The sequence below is a fragment of the Galeopterus variegatus genome, unplaced genomic scaffold (genome assembly GCF_000696425.1).
Source record: "Galeopterus variegatus unplaced genomic scaffold, G_variegatus-3.0.2 Scaffold478, whole genome shotgun sequence".
NCBI classification, from domain to species: Eukaryota; Metazoa; Chordata; class Mammalia; order Dermoptera; family Cynocephalidae; genus Galeopterus; species Galeopterus variegatus.
The window spans coordinates 56,451-75,599 of record NW_007726589.1 but is presented as its reverse complement, the minus strand read 5'-3'; the positions used below and the strand labels follow the sequence as shown (position 1 = coordinate 75,599).

Genomic DNA, 19,149 nt, shown 5'->3' with positions numbered 1-19,149 from the left:
CAAGAAGACATAGAAAACCTGAACAGACCAATAACAAACAAGGAGATTGAAGCAGTAATTAGCAATCTTCCAACAAAGAAAAGTCCGGGTCTAGATGGCTTTACAGCTGAATTCTGTCAAACTTTTAAAGAGGAGTTAATACCAATTCTTCTCAAACTGTTCCAAACAATTGAAGCAGAAGCAACTCTCTCAAACTCATTCTATGAGGCCAACATAACTCTGATACCAAAGCCAGATAAAGACACAACAGAAAAAGAAAATTACGGGTCAATATCCTTGATGAACCTAGATGCAAAAATCCTCAAAAAAATATTAGCAATCAGAATACAGCAACATATTAAGAAAATTATATGCTATGATCAAGTGGGATTCATCCCAGGGATGAAAGGATGGTTCAACATATGAAAGTCAGTAAATGTGATACATCACATCAACAAACTCAATGACAAAGACCACATGATTACATGATTATCTCAACAGATGCTGAAAAAGCATTTGACAAAACTCAATATCCCTTCATGATAAAGACTCTCAACAAATTAGGTATAGAAGGAAAATATCTCAACATAATAAAAGCTATTTATGACAAGTCCACCGCCAGTATCATTCTGAGTGGGGAAAAACTGAGGGCCTTTCCCTTAGGAACAGGATCAAGACAAGGATGCCCACTTCTATTTAACATAGTATTGGAGGTACTAGCCAGAGCAATCAGGCAAGAGAAAGAAACAAAGGAAATCCAGATTGGAAAAGACAAAGTCAAACTATCCCTATTTGCAGATAACATGATACTATATATAGAAAACCCAAAAGACTCTATCAAAAAACTCCTAGAGCTGGTTAATAACTTCAGTAGTGTTGAAGGATACAAAACAAATACCCGCAAATCAGCTGCTTTTATATACTCAAATAATGAACTAACAGAAAGAGAAATAAAGTAAGCCCATTTACAATTGTCACACACAAAAATAAAATACCTAGGAGTAGATTTAACCAAGGAGGTGAAAGATCTCTACAATGAGAGCTACAAACTACTTCTGAAAGAAATTAAAGAAGACACAAAAAGATGGAAAGATATTCCATTCTCTTGGATTAGAAGAATTAACATTGTGAAAATGTCTATACTACATAAAGCAATCTACAGATTCAATGCAATCCCCATCAAAATACCAATGACATTCTTCACAGAAATGGAAAAAACAATCTTACCCTTCATATGGAACAACAAAAGACCCCAAATAGCCAAAGCAATCCTGAGAAAAAAAATAAAGCCAGAGGCATAACACTTCCTGACTTCAAATTATACTACAAAGCTACTGAAACCAAAACAGCATGGTACTGGTATAAAAATAGATATTCAGACCAGTGGAGTAGAATTGAGAACCCAGAAATTACCCTTCAGGCTTACAGCCATCAGATATTGGACAAAGGTAACAAAAATCGACACTGGGGAAAAGACTGCCTCTTCAACAAGTTGTGCTGGGAAAGCAGGATATCCATATGCTGAAGAATGAAACTAGATATTCACCTCTCACCATACACTAAAATCAACTCAAAATGGATTAAAGACTTAAGTATAAGACCTGAAACTGTAACATTACTAAGGGAAAATATAGGTGAAACACTTCAGCAACCAGGTCTGGGCACAGACTTTATGAACAAGAGCCCAGAAGCACAAGCAGTAAAAGAAAAAATAAACAAATGGGACTATATCAAACTAAAAAGCTTCTGCACAGCAAAGGAAATAGCCAACAGAGTGAAACAACAACCTACAGAGTGGGAGAAAATTTTTGCTAACTATGCATCTGACAAGGGATTAATATCCATAATATACAAGGAACTCAAGCAATTATACAGTAAAAAAGCAAATAACCCAATTAAAAAATGGGCAAAGGAGCTGAATAGACATTTTTCAAAGGAAGACATACAAATGGCCAACGGGTACATGAAAAAATGCTCAACATCACTAGTCATCAGGGAAATGCAAATTAAAATTACACTGAGATACCACCTCATTCAGTTAGACTGGCTATAATCAAAAAGACAGTGAAAAACAAATGCTGGCGAGGGTGTGGGGAGACGGGAACACTACTGCACTGTTGGTGAGACTGTAAATTAGTATAACCACCACGGAAAACAGTATGGAGGTTTCCCAAACAACTACAGACAGATCTTCCATACTATCCAGCAATCCCACTTCTGGGTATATACCCAGAGGAATGGAAATCATCACATCAAAGGGATACCTGCACTCCCATGTTCATCACAGCTCTGTTTATGACAGTCAAGACATGGAACCAACCTAAATGTCAAATCGATGGATGACTGGATAAAGAAACTGTGGTATATATACACCATGGAATACTACTGTGCCATAAAAAAGAATGAAATACTCCCATTCACAACAACATGGTTGAGCCTCAGAAACTTAAGTTGAGTGAAATAAGCAAAGCACAGAGGAACAAACACTGCATGTGCTCACTCATAAGTGGGAGCTAAGAGAGAAAAAAAGAAGGAAAGAAAGACCCCAGTAGTGTGTTGGACTTGCAGAAGGAGAGAACATTCCTTGGACTACAAAGTGGAGTGGGGGGGAGAGGGAGAGGGAGGTTGGGGATAATTGGGTGTGAGACATGGGATACAAATGCAATTTGTGGTAATGGGTATGCTGCCAGTATGAATCTGGCCCTCACATCATGGGCTCGAGGGGTGACAATCAGCTTTGTATCTCATGAATATTCATAATGAATAAATAAATAAATAAATAAAATCTTTTAAACGTAATTCCTATTATCCAATACATTACAACTGACTTTAAAAAAAAGAGTAAATAAAAAAAAAAAAAAAAAAAAAAAAAAAATTTTTAAAACTAAATTCCTTTTACCCAATAAATTAAAACTGATTTTAAAAAAAAAAGAAAAAAAAAAAAAAAAAAAAAAAAAAGAAAGAAATTATCCAAAGTGAAACAAAGATAAAAAGGAGTGAATGAAACAGAATAGCACCTCCGATAGCTGTGGGACAATATCAAATGGTATAACATATGTGTAATTAGAGTCCCAGAAAAACAAGAGAGAGAGAAAACAAGGCCAAAAAAAAAAAAAAAATTGAAGATAATGGCAAAGAATTTTCCAAAAGTAATGAAAGACAACTCTCAGATTCAAAAAGCCCAGAGTCCCAAGCAGATAACTCTCCCCCAAGCCCCACCCAAAACAAACACAAACACATTACAATCAAGCTGCTGAAACCTGAAGATAAAGAAAATAACTTCTTAGTGAAATAAGCCCGTCACAGGAAAAGAAATACTGCATGTCTTCACTCATAAGTGGGAGTTAAAAAAAAAAAAAAACCAAATAAATTTTTTAAAAAAGAAAGAAAGATACAATAAGCACGACAATGCACTGAACTTTCAAAAGGAGAGAACAGAACTGAGGCTACTAGAGCTGGGAAAGGGGGAGGAGGATGGGGGTTAGAAATTGGTAAAGGGTCACAAAGAATGATTATGTCTTGTAATGATGAATATACTAATCATCCTGACTTAATCACCACATATTGTACACAGGTATTGATATTCAACTCTGTACCCCACAAATATATATGATCAATGTGTTTCAATTAAAAAAAAGATAACAGAAAACATAACAATTAAAAAAAAAGAAAATATCTTGAAGGCAGTGAGAAAAAAAAAAAACACTACATTCAGAGGGGCAATGATAAGAATCATAGAAGGCTTTTTAGAAACTATGCAAGGCATAAGACAAGGTGCTGACACCTTAAAATACTGAAAAAAACCCTGCATCCCAGAATTTTATGTCTGGTAAAAATACCTTTCAAAAATGGAGGTAAAATAAAGACCTTCAGACAAACAAAAGCTGAGAATTTACTGCCAATAACCTGTGCTATGCGAAATGTTAAAAAAAGTTCTTCAGGCAGAAGGATAATATCAAATGGAAATTAGAAGCCACACACACAAAAATAAAGAAGTTGGACATAAAATAATGAAGGTGAATATTAAATATATTTTTCTTATTTTAATCACTTTAAAATAGTATATAGAACATAAATACATTTTTGGAAAAAACTAGCATAATTCATTAAAAAAACTAGAAGAATATACAGCAGAATTTTAACTGGTTTTTTAAGTGGGAGGATTGCAAATTATTTTATTTTATCCTTGATACTTATTTGAATTTTCTAAATTTTCTGCAATGAACCTATATTACATTTTGTACTGAAAAGTAGAATTTTATTCTTAGTTCTGTTTATAATGTAGGGGTGTGGATTTCAAGAGCTCTGAAGTTAGAGAAATTTTATAAGCTAATTGACAGAGGAAATAAAATCCAGACAATGAATTTCCTGTTATGAAAAGGTTTCTCTCCTTTTTTTGCCCTGCTATATGGTAAAGAAGAAAAGACAATAAAAAGATAAAAAGAGCCTTTTTCTCTGATGCATAAGCCAATGGTAATAGATCTAACTTTTTAGAGAATAAATAAGGATTAAATAAAAACCTCTTATAAGTACTTTTAATACTCTACTGGCTGAAGCCTTGGAGATAAAGCCATATATGTACTTGCCTTAAGGGACTGTTTGTTCCAAGAAAATATCCAGAGTAGATTAGAAGACTATTTTCTACACGGTCTAGAAAGCAAGCCAGGAATTGATAATATCTAAATATTAGTGAGAATGGTATCTACTTACACTAAAATGTCTTTTTTTTTTTGTAAAATTTAACCTTGCTTTAACTTCTACATAAATATTTAAATTTTACATTAAAACTAGCTGAGATTTTTTTTCTCAGCTTTGGTAGTAAAGTAGTATTTTACTAGAGAAAGAAAAGTTTAGTGTTAAACATACGCTATTCTTTTTTTGACTTGGTTAATCAAGACTATGGGGAGCCAGGATATTTAGAGTTCAAGTCCAGGATCCAGGTGCCTCCATTTACATGGCAGAGTTATTGAAAGGATCAGAGATAATGTGTATAAAGACATAACTATACAGTAGGCAGTTAATAAATGACAGCTATTATCGGCTACTGAAGTGAATGAAAGCTGCGTGAAGAGGCATTTGTTGCCATCAGTGATGAAGCTAAGATAACACTTTACAAACAATAGTTCCAGAGTCTATTGACACCTGTTGATTAATATGTTTATCATGCTAGTGACTGAAGTACTCAGGTTCCAGAAATTTGAGAAACTGTCTCCTCATTTTGCCAGGGGAATTTCTTGTACATAGAAATGGACAGTGAATATGGAGAAAGAAAAATGACTGCAGATGATGTATTTTCATACACACACACACATATACACAAGTTCTCCCAAAGGTTAGCAGGAAAAGTACCTCTAACAGAGGCAAATAAATGACATTTTGACTTGGAAATTTTTTAAAAGTCAAAACAAGAGGTTGGTTGAATTATGTGCCATACTGATTTCTCTCCTGCCCAAATTTCTGACCACTAAAATAGGGAAATTTTGGTGTTGATGTTGCAACTTCAATATTGAATCATCTCTGTCCTGCACCCAGAGTATAATTCAGCTGTTTGGCTACAGCAGCCAAAGTCTCTTTAGAAAGGCCAAAAGTTTAATTAAAGTAGTTAAAGGAATGTTTTACCTCTTCCATCTACTTTTAACAAAAGGGATCTGATTAAACACAGTTCACCCCTCTTGAGTTTATCCAGTCCTTGGACCTGAAAGATTCAGAATTTAAATTTTTGATAACTATAGCTGGATGATGGGAAAATTATTCAAAGAAAAAATTATTTCAATTTGAAAATTTTTGCAGAGCCAGGATAGATGCAGTGGTTTGAGGTGAGGGCAGAGTGGGAGAGACTCCAGGGCTCTGGGTGTTAACCAAAGGTAGACTGTCCCTCAAAAGTAGGAGATAAAATTCAAGGAGAGGAAATATTTACTTCACAAGAAATGTTTGTGAAGAATACATTAAAGCAAGATGATGAAGTGAGGAGAGAACACAAGAGGACAAAAAAACCTTCATCTTCCTGCCCCAAACACACACACAAAAAGCATCTGGCTGAGCAACAGGTGAAATAGCTTTTGTTCTCTAATAAAGCAGGGAGAGAAGAAGAACACCATGGCACTGAGAACACAGCGTGACAGAAGAGGGAAGATGTCCCCTTGCAGAGAAGGGCACAAAAGGAGGAACAAAGCTCTCTGGCAGGTGAAAAGACAAAGACTGCAGGGACAGAAAGAGGCACGTAGACAAGAGGGAGTGAACCAAAAGCAGATTAATGGGTCGGAGACTGAGTATCAGGAGAGACGGGATGGAGTGGAGCAAAGGCATCTGTGGAGAGAGAAGCCCATTGAGGCAGTGGGCAGGTGCATGGTGGAGCTTCCTCCTCTCACATTCCCAGACTCAAATCCAGCAGCTCTAGAAAGAAAGAGTGAGTATCTCCAGAGTTTTGTTCTCTGGTTCACTGTTCAATCCCCAGCATCTTGAACAGTGCCTGGTATATAGTGGGTGCTCAAAACACACTTGCTAAATGGATAAGTGATATGCGTAGAAAAGAGAAAGAAGCTGAATTACATAAGAAAATGCCATGTGCCTCTTGGCATCCATTATCAAGCTGTGAATTGGCAGAAAGGATGCCAAAGAGCTGGGCTCTGCTTATAGCATGGCCGAGTGATGCTCACCTTGGCACCAAGTTTGGTTTCCCTGTTGCAAGACCAGTCAAGGACCCAAGTGAAACAGGCAGTCAGCAAACAGAGGGTAACTGAGGGGCAAGGGTGTGGCAGAGGGTGGTCATGCTTAAGAGTCCCAAGTTCCTGTCTCCATATCTCTCCCCAAACTCTAAATACATATTTAAATATCTGAATGTCTCATCATCCAGGATCTCTACTTTGGAGATTATTTCTATAGAGTTTTCCACAAAATACAAATAACTGACCAAAGCCTTGAATGTGCTCAGCCATTCAAAATCACTAATATCAAGACAAGAATTGTTCTATTACCTCAGCAACAAGCAGGGAAGGACCTACAGCAAATGGGCTTGGAACAGAAAGAGACTCCTCAAGAGCCCTACATAGAACCATGATCAAAGAGCAATGGATTTGGCCATGAGAGATTGAATCAGTTGGTTGTGAATCCCCAGATGATTCATCCCACTCCACAGAGAATCCCCAAAATCGGAGACAAACTGGGCTGAATAGAGAAGCAAAGATGCATCAGTTGCAGACTTGCTGACTTCTATTTGCTGGCTATCTGATGTTCACAGAGAAATACACTTAGAGTTTAGACAGATATGGTTGCACAAAGTTTAAAAAAAAAAAAAAAAAAAAGGAGGGAATTGACTTCCAGTTTCTGGTTCCCCATAAGGAGCTTGGGAGTCACCACTCCGTCCTAACAACAAGTAAAAGACTGAACTAACTGATAAATCACAACTCTTAGATCAGTAAGATAAGTGAGATCATAGGCAAACCACTGATCCCAAAATTGGAGAGACAGACAGGCATATCCAGAGAATCACAACCTACTGGAGCAGAAACCTCTATAGGAACCAGTGCCAGAGTAAGAAAATGTGAACTTAACTGATGAATTGCTGGAGGCTAGGTGTGGACAAGCCTGAGAGTTAAAAACTCTAGATGAGGAAAACTATAAAACGCTGATGACAGAAATCGAAGAACTAAATAAAGGAAGAGTTATCCCATGTTTATGGATAGGAAGACTCAATATTGTCAAGATGTCAGTTCTTCCCACCTCCATCTATAGATTCAACACAATTCTAATAAAAATCTCATCAAGTTAGTTTACAGATATCGACAAACTGATTCTAAAGTTTATACGTGGAGGCAAAAGACCCGGAGCAGCCAACATGATGATGAAGAAGAACAAAGCTGGAGGACTGACTTCAGGACTTGCTAGAAAGCTGCAGTAATCAAGACAGTGCACAAGCATTGCACCCCGGGAGGGCAGGGGAATCAGTTGCAAACCTGAGCACCCGAAACTGGAACAGAGACTGCTGCCCTCAGAGAACCTTACAGGAGAAGGTGAGAATTTCGCAGGAAGGGAGCTCTGTAAGGTGTGCCACTGAATGAGCTGGTACTGGGCCCCCAATGCACCTGGGCACCTTTCTCTGTTACGCGGGAAGCCCTCCAGTCAGCCCAGGGTAGCAAGGACTGAGACCTGATGTGACAGTGATGCTGACAATAGGATCCACCCCTCCAGATCACACCCCCACATGCAATGACTTCAGTTCTTGTAAGGACTCTGTCTTCTCTACATGGCCTGACTGGCAGGACTGGTAAAGCCAGCCTCATGGACATGAAAATACTCAAACGGTTGCACTATCTCTGTGTATCTTGGAAGATGTCTTCATTTAGTTCAGTGATTCTAAGCCTTCTCTTGGATCACAGATCTCTTTGTTCTCTAGGCTGAATAATTACCAAAGGACTTGAGTGCGCACCCACACATCAGAGGACTGTGGCAGCTGCTTTCAAACAGCAAGTTGTAATCAAATGAACACTGAGCAAACAATCTGAGCTGCAGGTACTTCTAGCCCCAACTTGCTATCTACATTTTGTTTATTAGTTTCCTCCTAGAATGTATTGTATATATTTTTTTAATTTTCTGCATATTATGATGTTTTGACATTTTAAGAAAACCTTTCTGGCTAGGGAGAGACTGCCCCTCCTGTGGCTAACCAATTCTTAGATAGCGAAGGCCCAGCTGGGAGCGTGCCTTTGACAGGCAAACTAACCAGCCCAGATGGAGGAGGTCTGGCCCTACACTCATACACTCAAGGAGGCAGGCAGTATTTCTCTGCCTTAATCATCCTATGGCCAGACCAGGCAACTAGGGACCACCCCCAGAGTTTAGAGACCGTGGAAATCATTCAACTAGACAATCCTAAACTGTTTATCCTGCCCTGCTTTGCCTTTCCCAAGAAAATCCAACAAACGCCCTGGCCTTGGCTTCCCCCTGGCTCTGGCCTTCTGCCTCTTGACCACTCTGAGTCTCCCTCACGTGGCCCTGCATGGAGTGCTGTGCCTCCTGTTTCTGGGACCCGTGAGCATTATAAACTGTTTTCCTGAGCCTCACTCTTGTGTCTGCACCTGTCTGACTATCACATAAAAAACACAAAACACAGGAAAAATGGAGGGCATGGGCTAAATGATTTGTAATGTCCCTTCTAGCTTTCAACAGTTCAATATAGTTCTGTGAAATTATAGACATACTAAATATCCTTTCCCCATCTTCACCTGACTAACTTCTCATCTTTCAGGTCTTGGCTCAGAAGCTAGTTGCTTCCACAAGGCCCTCCCTCACCCCTCACACCCTGCAGTGGGGGTTAGGGGACCTCCTCTGTGTTCCCATGGTGTCCTGTACTATATTATAGCACTCCTCTCACTAGGAGATAATTGTCTGTAAATTAATTTGTGAGTTCTCTGCTTGTCTGCAAGTTCTGGGAGGACACAGGCCTATCTTTAAGGCTGATTCCCAGCAGGAATTCAGTGATCTACATGACGTGATGATATGAGTGGATGGTTTTTGAGAGCCACAGCCCTCTTTGGTCACTGGACTGGTGATGAAAGATGTTCTTGGATGACTATTCAGAGAACTTGCCGAAATAGTCTAAGTTCTTCTGCCTGCATTTACAAATAGTCTTTGGACATATGTACCGCCAGTCCACACATAATAAATTAGAGATTACAACATTTTTAAGGGAAAAGATGAAAAAAAATCTTCCATTTCTATGGTTGGAAAAACCCAGACTATTATACCCGGCTCAGTTCTCATTAATAAGACAGAAGATCCTTTGCCTTCTCATCTGAGCTCTTCAAATTAATTTAATGTCGGTCCCAAAGCATTACTAACTGTATAGCAACATCATTTATATCACAAAATTGGAAACGACATACATATCCAACTGCAGCCTGATGGTTAAATAAACCGTGACATGCTTAACTGATGAACTGTTATGCAGCCTTTGACAATAGTGCCAAAATATAATCTGAAGATAAGAGCGAGATGTAAAATAACATATGCAGTATGACTGCCATCATGCAAAATATATCAAATATATGCATAAAAAGTAAGAAATACTACAGAATATTAATGGTGGCCACATTTATATTAGGACTACGGGTTATTTTCTTTCTAATTCTCTAAATTTTTCAGCTTTTTCTCTAATGATCTTTAAAATTTTCCTCTCATGGTAAAAAACCAAAATCAAGAAATCATTTCATTGTTAAATGAAAACATCTTGTTATTTTCTGTTTGAAAACTTTTGGCTACTGATACTGGGTATGTCCACCTGAAAGAGCTATACTGAGGCTCATGGAGCCCTACCGTGAAGCCAACAGAAGCAGTGATGGAAACACACAGACTCGTAGACTAACAGCTGTCTGTCTAATACTAGAAGTCACTGAAGTCCACTAAGCTCTTACTATGTGCCAGGAAGTTTCCATACTTTTTTTTCCCATTACATCTTCATAAAAGTTGTAGGAGATAGGTATTACTGTTACTCCCACTTTACAGATGAAACAGAGACTTAGAGTGGTTAACTCATTTGCTAGTAAGTAGTGGATCGCTGAGTTGGATCCTGGGCATCCGTCTCCATGGTCTGCCATTTTTTCACTACACTCTACTGCTCCCTCCAGTGTAAAAAGAGAGGTCAAGGGAAAACAAGCACGCATTGAGCCATACTTCCTTTCCTGCAAGGAGTCTTGTGTTGGACAAAGGCACTGTCTCCAGTTCCATTTTCAGGCTGAATAGGAGATTCTGTTCACGTAAGTCTCAGATAACTGCCACCTGTCAGTGGAGATGGTCTCCCGTAACATTTACTCACTGTGTTATCTCAAGGCTCCAACCAGAACGTGGCCCATAAGTTGTCCCTCTTTGCACAGAAACCCATTGCGTTAGGGGCAACAAGCCCATTTATAAATGCTCTCATCATGGCTGACTTTGCAGACCCAGACCAACACGTAGACAATACATGCCAGTTTTCCAGTTAGAAGGTGAACAATGGTCATGCTCTACTCGCCAGCAGAATTACAGGTGATCTTTCTCCACACGCTTTTGCTAGTAGTTTCATCCTGCAAATGCCAGCTGACTGGGTATGCTCAGCTGACACCATCAGGGCGCACAAGTGCTTCGAGGCTCTCTGTTACTCGGTCTCATTTGCTCTGCACAGAAACCGACTAGTGTAACATTTCCATGAGTGGGGGTGCGGGAGAGGCTTCACTACAAGAGAATTTCAGGAGACCAGTCCTGGTGGAGTGAAGTGGAGTCAAGCATGTCACTAAAATAAAGCAAGCCCCCTTCTGCCACCCCAGGAAATGAATAGGAGAGTGGGGAAACACAGAAACACATTCCATGAAATCCGTCATACAACGTTAGTCTGAAGGAAATGACACTGGGCTCACAGGAAATCTGTTACAAATAAAACTTAAAATTCAAAACAAATGTGCCAACAGGGAAAACGTAATGAGCAAAAGAAAATTAACAAACAAGGATAAATCCTAAAACTAAGACCAAGTCGTTGGGTAAATGCTTGAAGAGAATGCCACGGGGGTGCTACCGCACCCCACTGTGCTTTCTGCCTCTTATCCGGGACCCCGAGGGACAACCCTGTCTAATGTCCACTCACTTTCGCTGGAACAGGACCACAGGATCGGCAAGCAGGTCGGTGAAGTCAAGCTTTCTCCCCTTCTCGATGACGTCTCGATGCTTGCGAACAAACAGCCACCCGATGTGGGAGAAGAAGAAGCCCCGGCGGGCGTTGTGGGGGTCAGCGTCTGTCTCGGAGTACTTGTGGTGGACTCGGTGGTCCCTGGCCCACTCGAAGATGTCGTTCTGCAGAGAGAAGGCACAGCCTGAATTAAGACACGAAACGCCCGGTGCCTTCCTGGGAAGTTCAGCCTCCCCGGCCCCCACGAGTCCTCACGGCTCACTTCTACTTTCCTCCTGACTTCAAACCACAATCCCTCAACCTCAAATTCAACCCCCGAGGGTGGTCTGGGGGGGTTTCAACAGAACAAGAGGAAATCCTCACTTGGCAGGGATCTTAGCTAGTGTCTGGGATGTGTCCACTTGCAGGAGGTTCAGGCTTGTTGGGTGAACTAGTGGGGAGACTGGAAAGAAAGCTCTGGTGGGGGACGTTGAAGCCTCCTACAAGATAATTTATGTCAAGAAAAGAGAGATCCAGTCTTAGGATGGAGTACTGCTTGTCAGGGGAGAGGGACAAACTTGAGTGTGAAAGGGTGCTGGCCTAGCCTACATCTCTCTGCCCACTTCGATGGCTTTGAGACAGGAGGTGCTCAGTTTCCCTGGGGTCAGGTTTCAGGCCACTCTCCTGGGTCTTAAACCACTGCCCTAGGATCCAGCCCCTCCTCTGAGTCCTGAGCTACAGTTGCCTGTTACACGTATAACCAGCACCAACTGGTGCAGACAGAGAGCACAGGGGCAGATTTATGTAATTCCAGTGGCTGAGCAAGCTCAGTAGAAAGGAGTTTATGCTATGAAGGACCTTCTCCCAGAGGCACTAGAGAACACCTAGCATCTTTTCAGCATATTCAGTGGAATTTGACTAACGAGCCTGCTCTAAAGAGACCGACTGAGCATGCTCAAGGCTATGTTATATAACCAGAAACCACCCCTTTAACTGAATATTCATTAGACAACATGAATATGTATAGATAGACAAACTATAAAAGTTGAATTCAGGAAGAAGGCAGGACTGTTGCTCATTCCCTCTGGAGCCGGCCTGCACTTCGCCTGTGAGGTGTGTATTTCTTACTTTTTGTGTGAAACTTGCCTTTAGCAGGCTGTTGTCCACCCTGGAGTTAGTCTGCGCTTTGTCCGTAATGTATGTATTTCTTACTTTTGTGTTAAACTTGCAGCGGCTGCTGCTCAGTCTCTGGAGCCGGGTCGCATTTTCCCTGTGAAGTCTGTATTCCTTATTCTTTACATCAAACCTATTTTCGCTTTCTACTCTGACTCTGCTCTTGAATTCTTTCCTGTGATGGAGTCAAGAACCTGGGAGAGGACAGGGTGGGTTGAGGCTGGCTGTCTGACCTACCCAGACCCTCTCCTCTGGTATCAGCTTCATGTTCAACTCTTATATAGTAAGCAAGAAGCCAGTAAGTAAAAAACCCAAAGAGCTACTCCCCCGAATCTCTGCAAAATAATCAAGGCACAAATGACATAGTTTTGGGACAGCTCTTACAGAATGTAACAGAAAGGAAGGGGAGGTGGAGAAGAGGCACTGCCTGAGGGGCAGGGCAGCACTCACTGGAACCCCAAGACTGACTCTGGCTCCCAAGGAAGAAGCATGAGAGGCCAGCAGAGTCCACCAAACCCACAGAGCTGGGGGGCCGGCAGGGGCTCAGCACATATAGGGGACAGGCCCTGTGGACTCTCGTGATGGGAGACAGTGGGAGGGTGTTAGGGAGCTGGAGGTCTGGGTGAACTAACAGGGGCAAGAATCAATGGCATTTAGGCCATTATAATTAATGAGACCTTATCAATAGCCATGAGTCATTGAGATCTAAAGACTTCCAATTTACACTCAGTTGGTTTTCTTTAATCTGACAATGCTTTCAAAACTTTGAGAAGGCAAATTAGATTGGGAAGTAGTGCTTTTCGCAGGAAAATTAATCTGAAGATAAAAACCGATTTAAATAGTGCATAAGCCTTTCTTTTTTATGATAATGGTAGTAATGTTTTATACCATAACATTTAATACTTAGCAATGTCCTCATTAGAAATCTGCCATTTCATGGGTATTGGCTTCATACTGCTGATGAGAAGGGAAGGAATTGTTTTATTCTCAAAGTCCCTACAGTTCTTTTAATCCAAAGGGAGTTTGAATTTTTGGTTTCTCTGGCTCAGCCAATGCTGCTGGAAGGCTATTCAATCTTGTTCATCCCATGGCACCACTGAAAATTTTTAAAATTTGTTTAACCCTGGGGTAATGGCACAAAGAGAGTGGAGGTAGAAAGCCTTTAAGAAGTATATGCTCAGCTGTGGATATGAGAGAGAAAAGGAGTGCCTGGCAGTCTGTGTAAGGCGAAAATTATAGTCTGGCTTACTGTCATATGAAAAAGGTCTTTAGATTTTACCAGTGTATTTAAACACCGAGGTTGGAAAGAATGAAAGCATTTTATTATTTGTAATCACAGAATTTGGAGTTGGAAAATAGTTTCAAATGCTAATGAAGACTACTGTAGTCCAAGAAATAATTTATTCCATTTGTATTAGTTTATTGCTTTTATTGCAATGCCCATCTGAACATGACACAGGAAGAAAGGAAAACATTCTGTCCCCCATTCATGGATGGCAAAATTAAGGCTAAGACATTAACTCAAGTTCATCTAGTAAATCAAAACAGTAACGGAACAAAGATGGCACTCTTTTGGTTCTCAGTTGACATTTCTATCAACAAGATATTTCCCTTATTCTCCAAATGTAGGAGGGAAGTCTTTCATAGAGAACTCTCATTTTTCTTGTTAAAAGTTTATTTATATTGGCTCTTTAATTTAACCATGCAATTTTATAGAAACTCTAAGTGGAGAGTTCCAAAGAACTAGAAACATTCTCACAAAGGTAAGCATAATAAAACAACAAAAAATAAAGTATGATGATGAAGACATGTTGGAACAGAGATATTTATTTTCATTTCTTCTACCTGGATATCTGCCTGACAGAAGCCACTTGACTGCAATGGCGGAATGAAGCAAGGGTTTTGGCCACATTACAAATAATCAGTCACACAATTGAGCCCAAAACACTTGCAGATAATTTTTTAAAATTCTTTGTTATTGTCTTGTCTTTAACACTAAAGCTGAGTCCAATGAAAAAGTGACTCAAAGAACAAGATGTGAGCCAACACTAGGGCAGAAAGGTAGCAGATTGACATGCCCACCCAAGGGCCTTTTCCTCCTACTAATCTGCATGTTGCTTCTACTCTGGAGTGATTGGGAGCAGGTGGGTGGCTGGGGAAGAGCCTACCCAGGAACAGCATTTGTTTTTGATGAAAAAGTGTGTGTACCTAGGGCGTGTTCTGGTACAGTCAATATGTACTTTAGCGAGGAGCAAAAGGGAAAGCTGAGAACTGATGAGGAGGGAGGGATGGTCAGCCACTCTGAACCTCAAGAGGTGGGGCGTGAACAGAGATGGCCTGTACCTGAGCCATAGTCCCAGCCATATCCTGATAATCTCTCTTCCTCGCAGTGTTTATGTAGTGCTGATTGCTCTTGTCTAAAACTGTGTGTGCCACTCCATCATCCTTGCTTCACAGAAAAGAAGAAAACATTGAGGCATAGAGAGACGATGAGCTCACATTGATGAACTGACTCCCGAGGATGGGTATTCTGTCTGTGTCCTGTGTGCACATTTCAGTAGGGGCAGATGTCAAGTTCAGCCATTCTTGGAGTCTAAGTACTTACACATTCTAACAAATAAATTAACAAATTATTAAATCTGCAATTTAGAGGTTGATACTCAAAGGTAGACTCTGGTAGATCATAGTTGTAATATGTAATCCCATTATCTTCAAAAGTGGTCACTCACCACATGTTTATTGGTCATTCCTGATAAAGAACTGGAGTGTTGAAGACAACTCCATCAGTTCTAAGAACGCTGCCTGGGTATAACTGAGGCACGGGCAGGTGGACAAGCAGGAGAGGAATAGGAACAGAGCAAATCAGCAGTGTGCGGCTCGAGAAGTAGGTTTTATTATCAGGGGAGCCATACCATGGTCTTACTCTGTGATGTCCAAAAGAAATACAATGCAAGCCACATATGTAATTAAATTTTTCCCACTATCCACATTTAAAAAGTGAAAAGAAGTAAAATTAATTTTAGTAATATATATATATATATATTTAATGTAATATATCAAAAATATTATTTCAATATATAAAAAACTATTTTTTTTATTTTTAGAAATTTGGTGTGTATCTTTCCCTTGTAGCATGCAAACCTCAGTTTGGACTAGCCACATTTCAAGTGTTCAGTAGCCACATGAAGCTAGCGGCTACCACACTGGACAGTGCAGGTCTAATTCACGGCTTGTACACTTCTCAGTGTGTGTGTTATACCTCAATTTTAAGTGTTTTTAGGAATCCAATGATGTCTACTGGTGAGAATGTGAAATTGGCACAAACCTTGTGAGGGGCAAATGTGCAGCAAATATCCAATGCCTTAAAATTGTGCGTATCTTTTAATCTAGCCATTCATTTCTGGAATTTATCTGAAGAAAATAACCGTGGTTGTGTAAAAGATTTAACCACAAGGATGTTCACTGTAGTGAAAAGTTGGAACAACTCTGAATTTCCACATAACAGGACTTGGTTACATATCTTGTGATATATAATCACTATTTGTGTGTGCGTATACATATGTAAAAAAGTTTATACATACATACATAGAAAATTTCTGGAAAGAAATAGAAAGAACGAAGTCTTCGAGTTACCCCAAGGAAGTGAAACTGGGAGATAGAGATGAGGAGAAATACTTTTGTGTTTTATCTTATATTCTGAAACTATTAAAAGAGTGTCTGTTAGTTTTGTATTAAAAAAACTAATTAACAAAATAAGATATTGTAGTATTGATGAAAAGTTGAAGACAGAAGTAAAGTGAAAAGTAGTTTTCAAAATAGTATGTACCGTGTGAACCATTTCTTGTAAAAATGTGTTTATGCATAAGAACAATAAAGGCAGTATATAAGCCAACCTGTTGTCAGTGGCTCTCTCTAGGCAGTGGGGCTGTGGATGATTTTTTTTTTTCTTTTAGTTTGTCTATGCATTAGTCCATTTCTGTTGCTTATAACAGAATACCTGAAACTGCGTAATTTATTAAAAAAGTGAAATTTATTTCTTACAATTTTGGAGGCTGAGAAGTCCACAGTCCAGGGGGTGCATCTGGTGGGGGCCTTCTCCTGGGTAGGATCTCTCCACCAGGTCCTGTGGTAACCAGGGTGCCACATGGCGAGAATGGGCTGAGCAAGAGAGCTGACCTCACTTGCTCTGCTTATAAAGCCATCAGAACCACGCCTATGATAACTCATTACCTCAGAAATGGATCAATCCATTCACAAGGGCACAGTCCTCCAGATCCAATCACCTCTCAAAGGCCTCACCCTTCAAATACCATAATTGGATTTCCCACCCTCTAAACACTGTTACAGTAGAGATCAAGTTTCTAATACATGAACTTCTAGAGGACACATGTGACCCAAAGCAGTCACACTTCAGATCAAGAAGGCAGAATAAATGGTCCCCAGCATCACCCTCTCCCACAATCAACCAATTTACAACTATTAACAAGCAATGACTGCCAAGCTGGGGCCTCTAGAACTCAGGGGAAGAGGAGGACAGACCTACAGAGTTCACAAAGGCAGGAGAAACCATGATGAGAGAGAGAAAAGACCGCTCCGACTGTTTTGAGCCCTGACCACTTCAAGGCTGGAGCTGGTGAGCACACGGACCAAGAGCTGGGAAAAGCCACAGCTATGCCCTTCATATGAAGTTTCTTGGAGGCTGCAGGGGAGAAAAGGGCCTTGGTGGCTCCCAGGCCAGCAAGACCACTAACAGGGTTCCCATGGACCCACACAGGAGTGAGGGGTCACAGACAACTGAAAAAAGGAGCCACTCAGAGGCCAGTGAGTCATTGCAAGGGACCGGGGCATGGCCTGTCCCATGGGGAGTGTTTGGAGTGTCAGGGTGGGGGGAGACTGGCCCACTGGGAGAACATTGGGGCACAGCATGGACAGCTGATCTGCCCTCCAGTTAGTGCAGGACCACTCAGTGGAGACTGGTCAGGAATACAGAACTGCAGGGAGTGCAGTTTGATGAAAAGACTCAGGCCCAGACCAGAGTTTCTACACAACCCAGGTGTACCAGACCTCACAAGACCGGGAAGTGCCTACAAGGTCAACAGTTAAAACCTGAGCTGCACAAAAAGCCTTCTGCAGAGAATCAGCAGCAAAGAAGCAATTTAGCTCAACCACAGGGCTCAAGTGCTGGTTCCCACAGGAAGTTCCCCCATTTTAGAAGTAAGCAAAGGACAACAAATTAGTTCCAGTGCAGAGTTTAAGTAGTGGGAACAGCAAATAATCCAACACAGAACTGAAAGAAAAACCAAAAAACCCACAGATCAGAGACAAAGTTCTGATATTAACCAGTAAAGGTTGAACACCACCAAAGAACACCTATAAAACCTAGAAGGACCAGAAGCCTTTCAGGCTCCCAAGCCAGGGGGTGGGGAGGGCGGAAGACCTCAGCCACACTCCCCTGACATCTGCATCCAGCCCAGTGACAACCACTGAGCTGCTTCTGGGGTGGGGGAGAGTGCTGAGGGCCTCAGCCACACACCCCTGAAGTCTACATACAGCCCAGCCATGACTGAGCTGCCACTGGAAGCTCCCTGGGCTCCCCTGTCAGAATGAGGGGGGTGCCATGGGCCTCAACCACACCCCCTCTCTCCTTCCTCCTCTTCTCACCCTCTCCCTTCCCCTTTCCCCTCTTCCCCTCTCCACCAGCTGCTCCACAACATCTTAGAATGTAAACAAAAAATTAGTTAATAAATGAATACATAAAGTCACACTTCAATATTTATTAATGAAACACCTATTGACAGAACAGATATAGCTATAGCTGCAGATTCTTAACATACCTAAAGTTTTAACTGACATTATCTGAGCTTCAAAACAGCAAAACAGCTTTAGTTTATAATTTTCTCTATTTAGTCTTTTTTTTTAATTGAAACATACTTATTTGTACCTATCTGTGGGGTACAGAGTTGAATATCTATACCTGTGTGCAATATGTGATGCTCAGGATAATTTGTGAAGATGAGAATAATTAATATATTCAACATTACACAATGTAACAGTTTTTCATGGCCCTTTACCAATTCTTTCCTTACACCCCTCCCCTTCTTTTCCATTTCTGGTAACCTCAGTTCTGTTCTCTCCTTTTGAAAGTTTAACATATTATTGCGATTTTTGTATCTTTATTTCTTTTACTGGTTTTTTGGGGGTTTTTTTGTCCTTTTGAGACCATCTGCACCGCACTCAGCCAGTGAGCGCTGTGAGCGCACCGGTCATCCCTATATAGGATCCGAACCCGCGGCGGGAGTGCCGCACTCTCCTGAGTGCGCCAAGGGCTCGGCCCTTATTGGTTTTTTTTTTTTTTTTTTTTTTTT

At 40.7% G+C, this 19,149-nt stretch overlaps 1 protein-coding gene across 1 annotated transcript in view; it reads right to left on the bottom strand.

Moving 5' to 3' along the window:
• Positions 1-19,149, bottom strand: part of SCD5 (stearoyl-CoA desaturase 5) — a gene marked incomplete at its 5' end in the record, with an annotated part of 61,427 nt that overhangs the window by 28,228 nt on the left and 14,050 nt on the right. Inside the window, one exon of the mRNA XM_008569219.1 lies at positions 11,591-11,796. Within this exon, the coding sequence (XP_008567441.1) occupies positions 11,591-11,796 (206 nt within the window). The remainder of the gene's footprint in view (positions 1-11,590; positions 11,797-19,149) is intronic.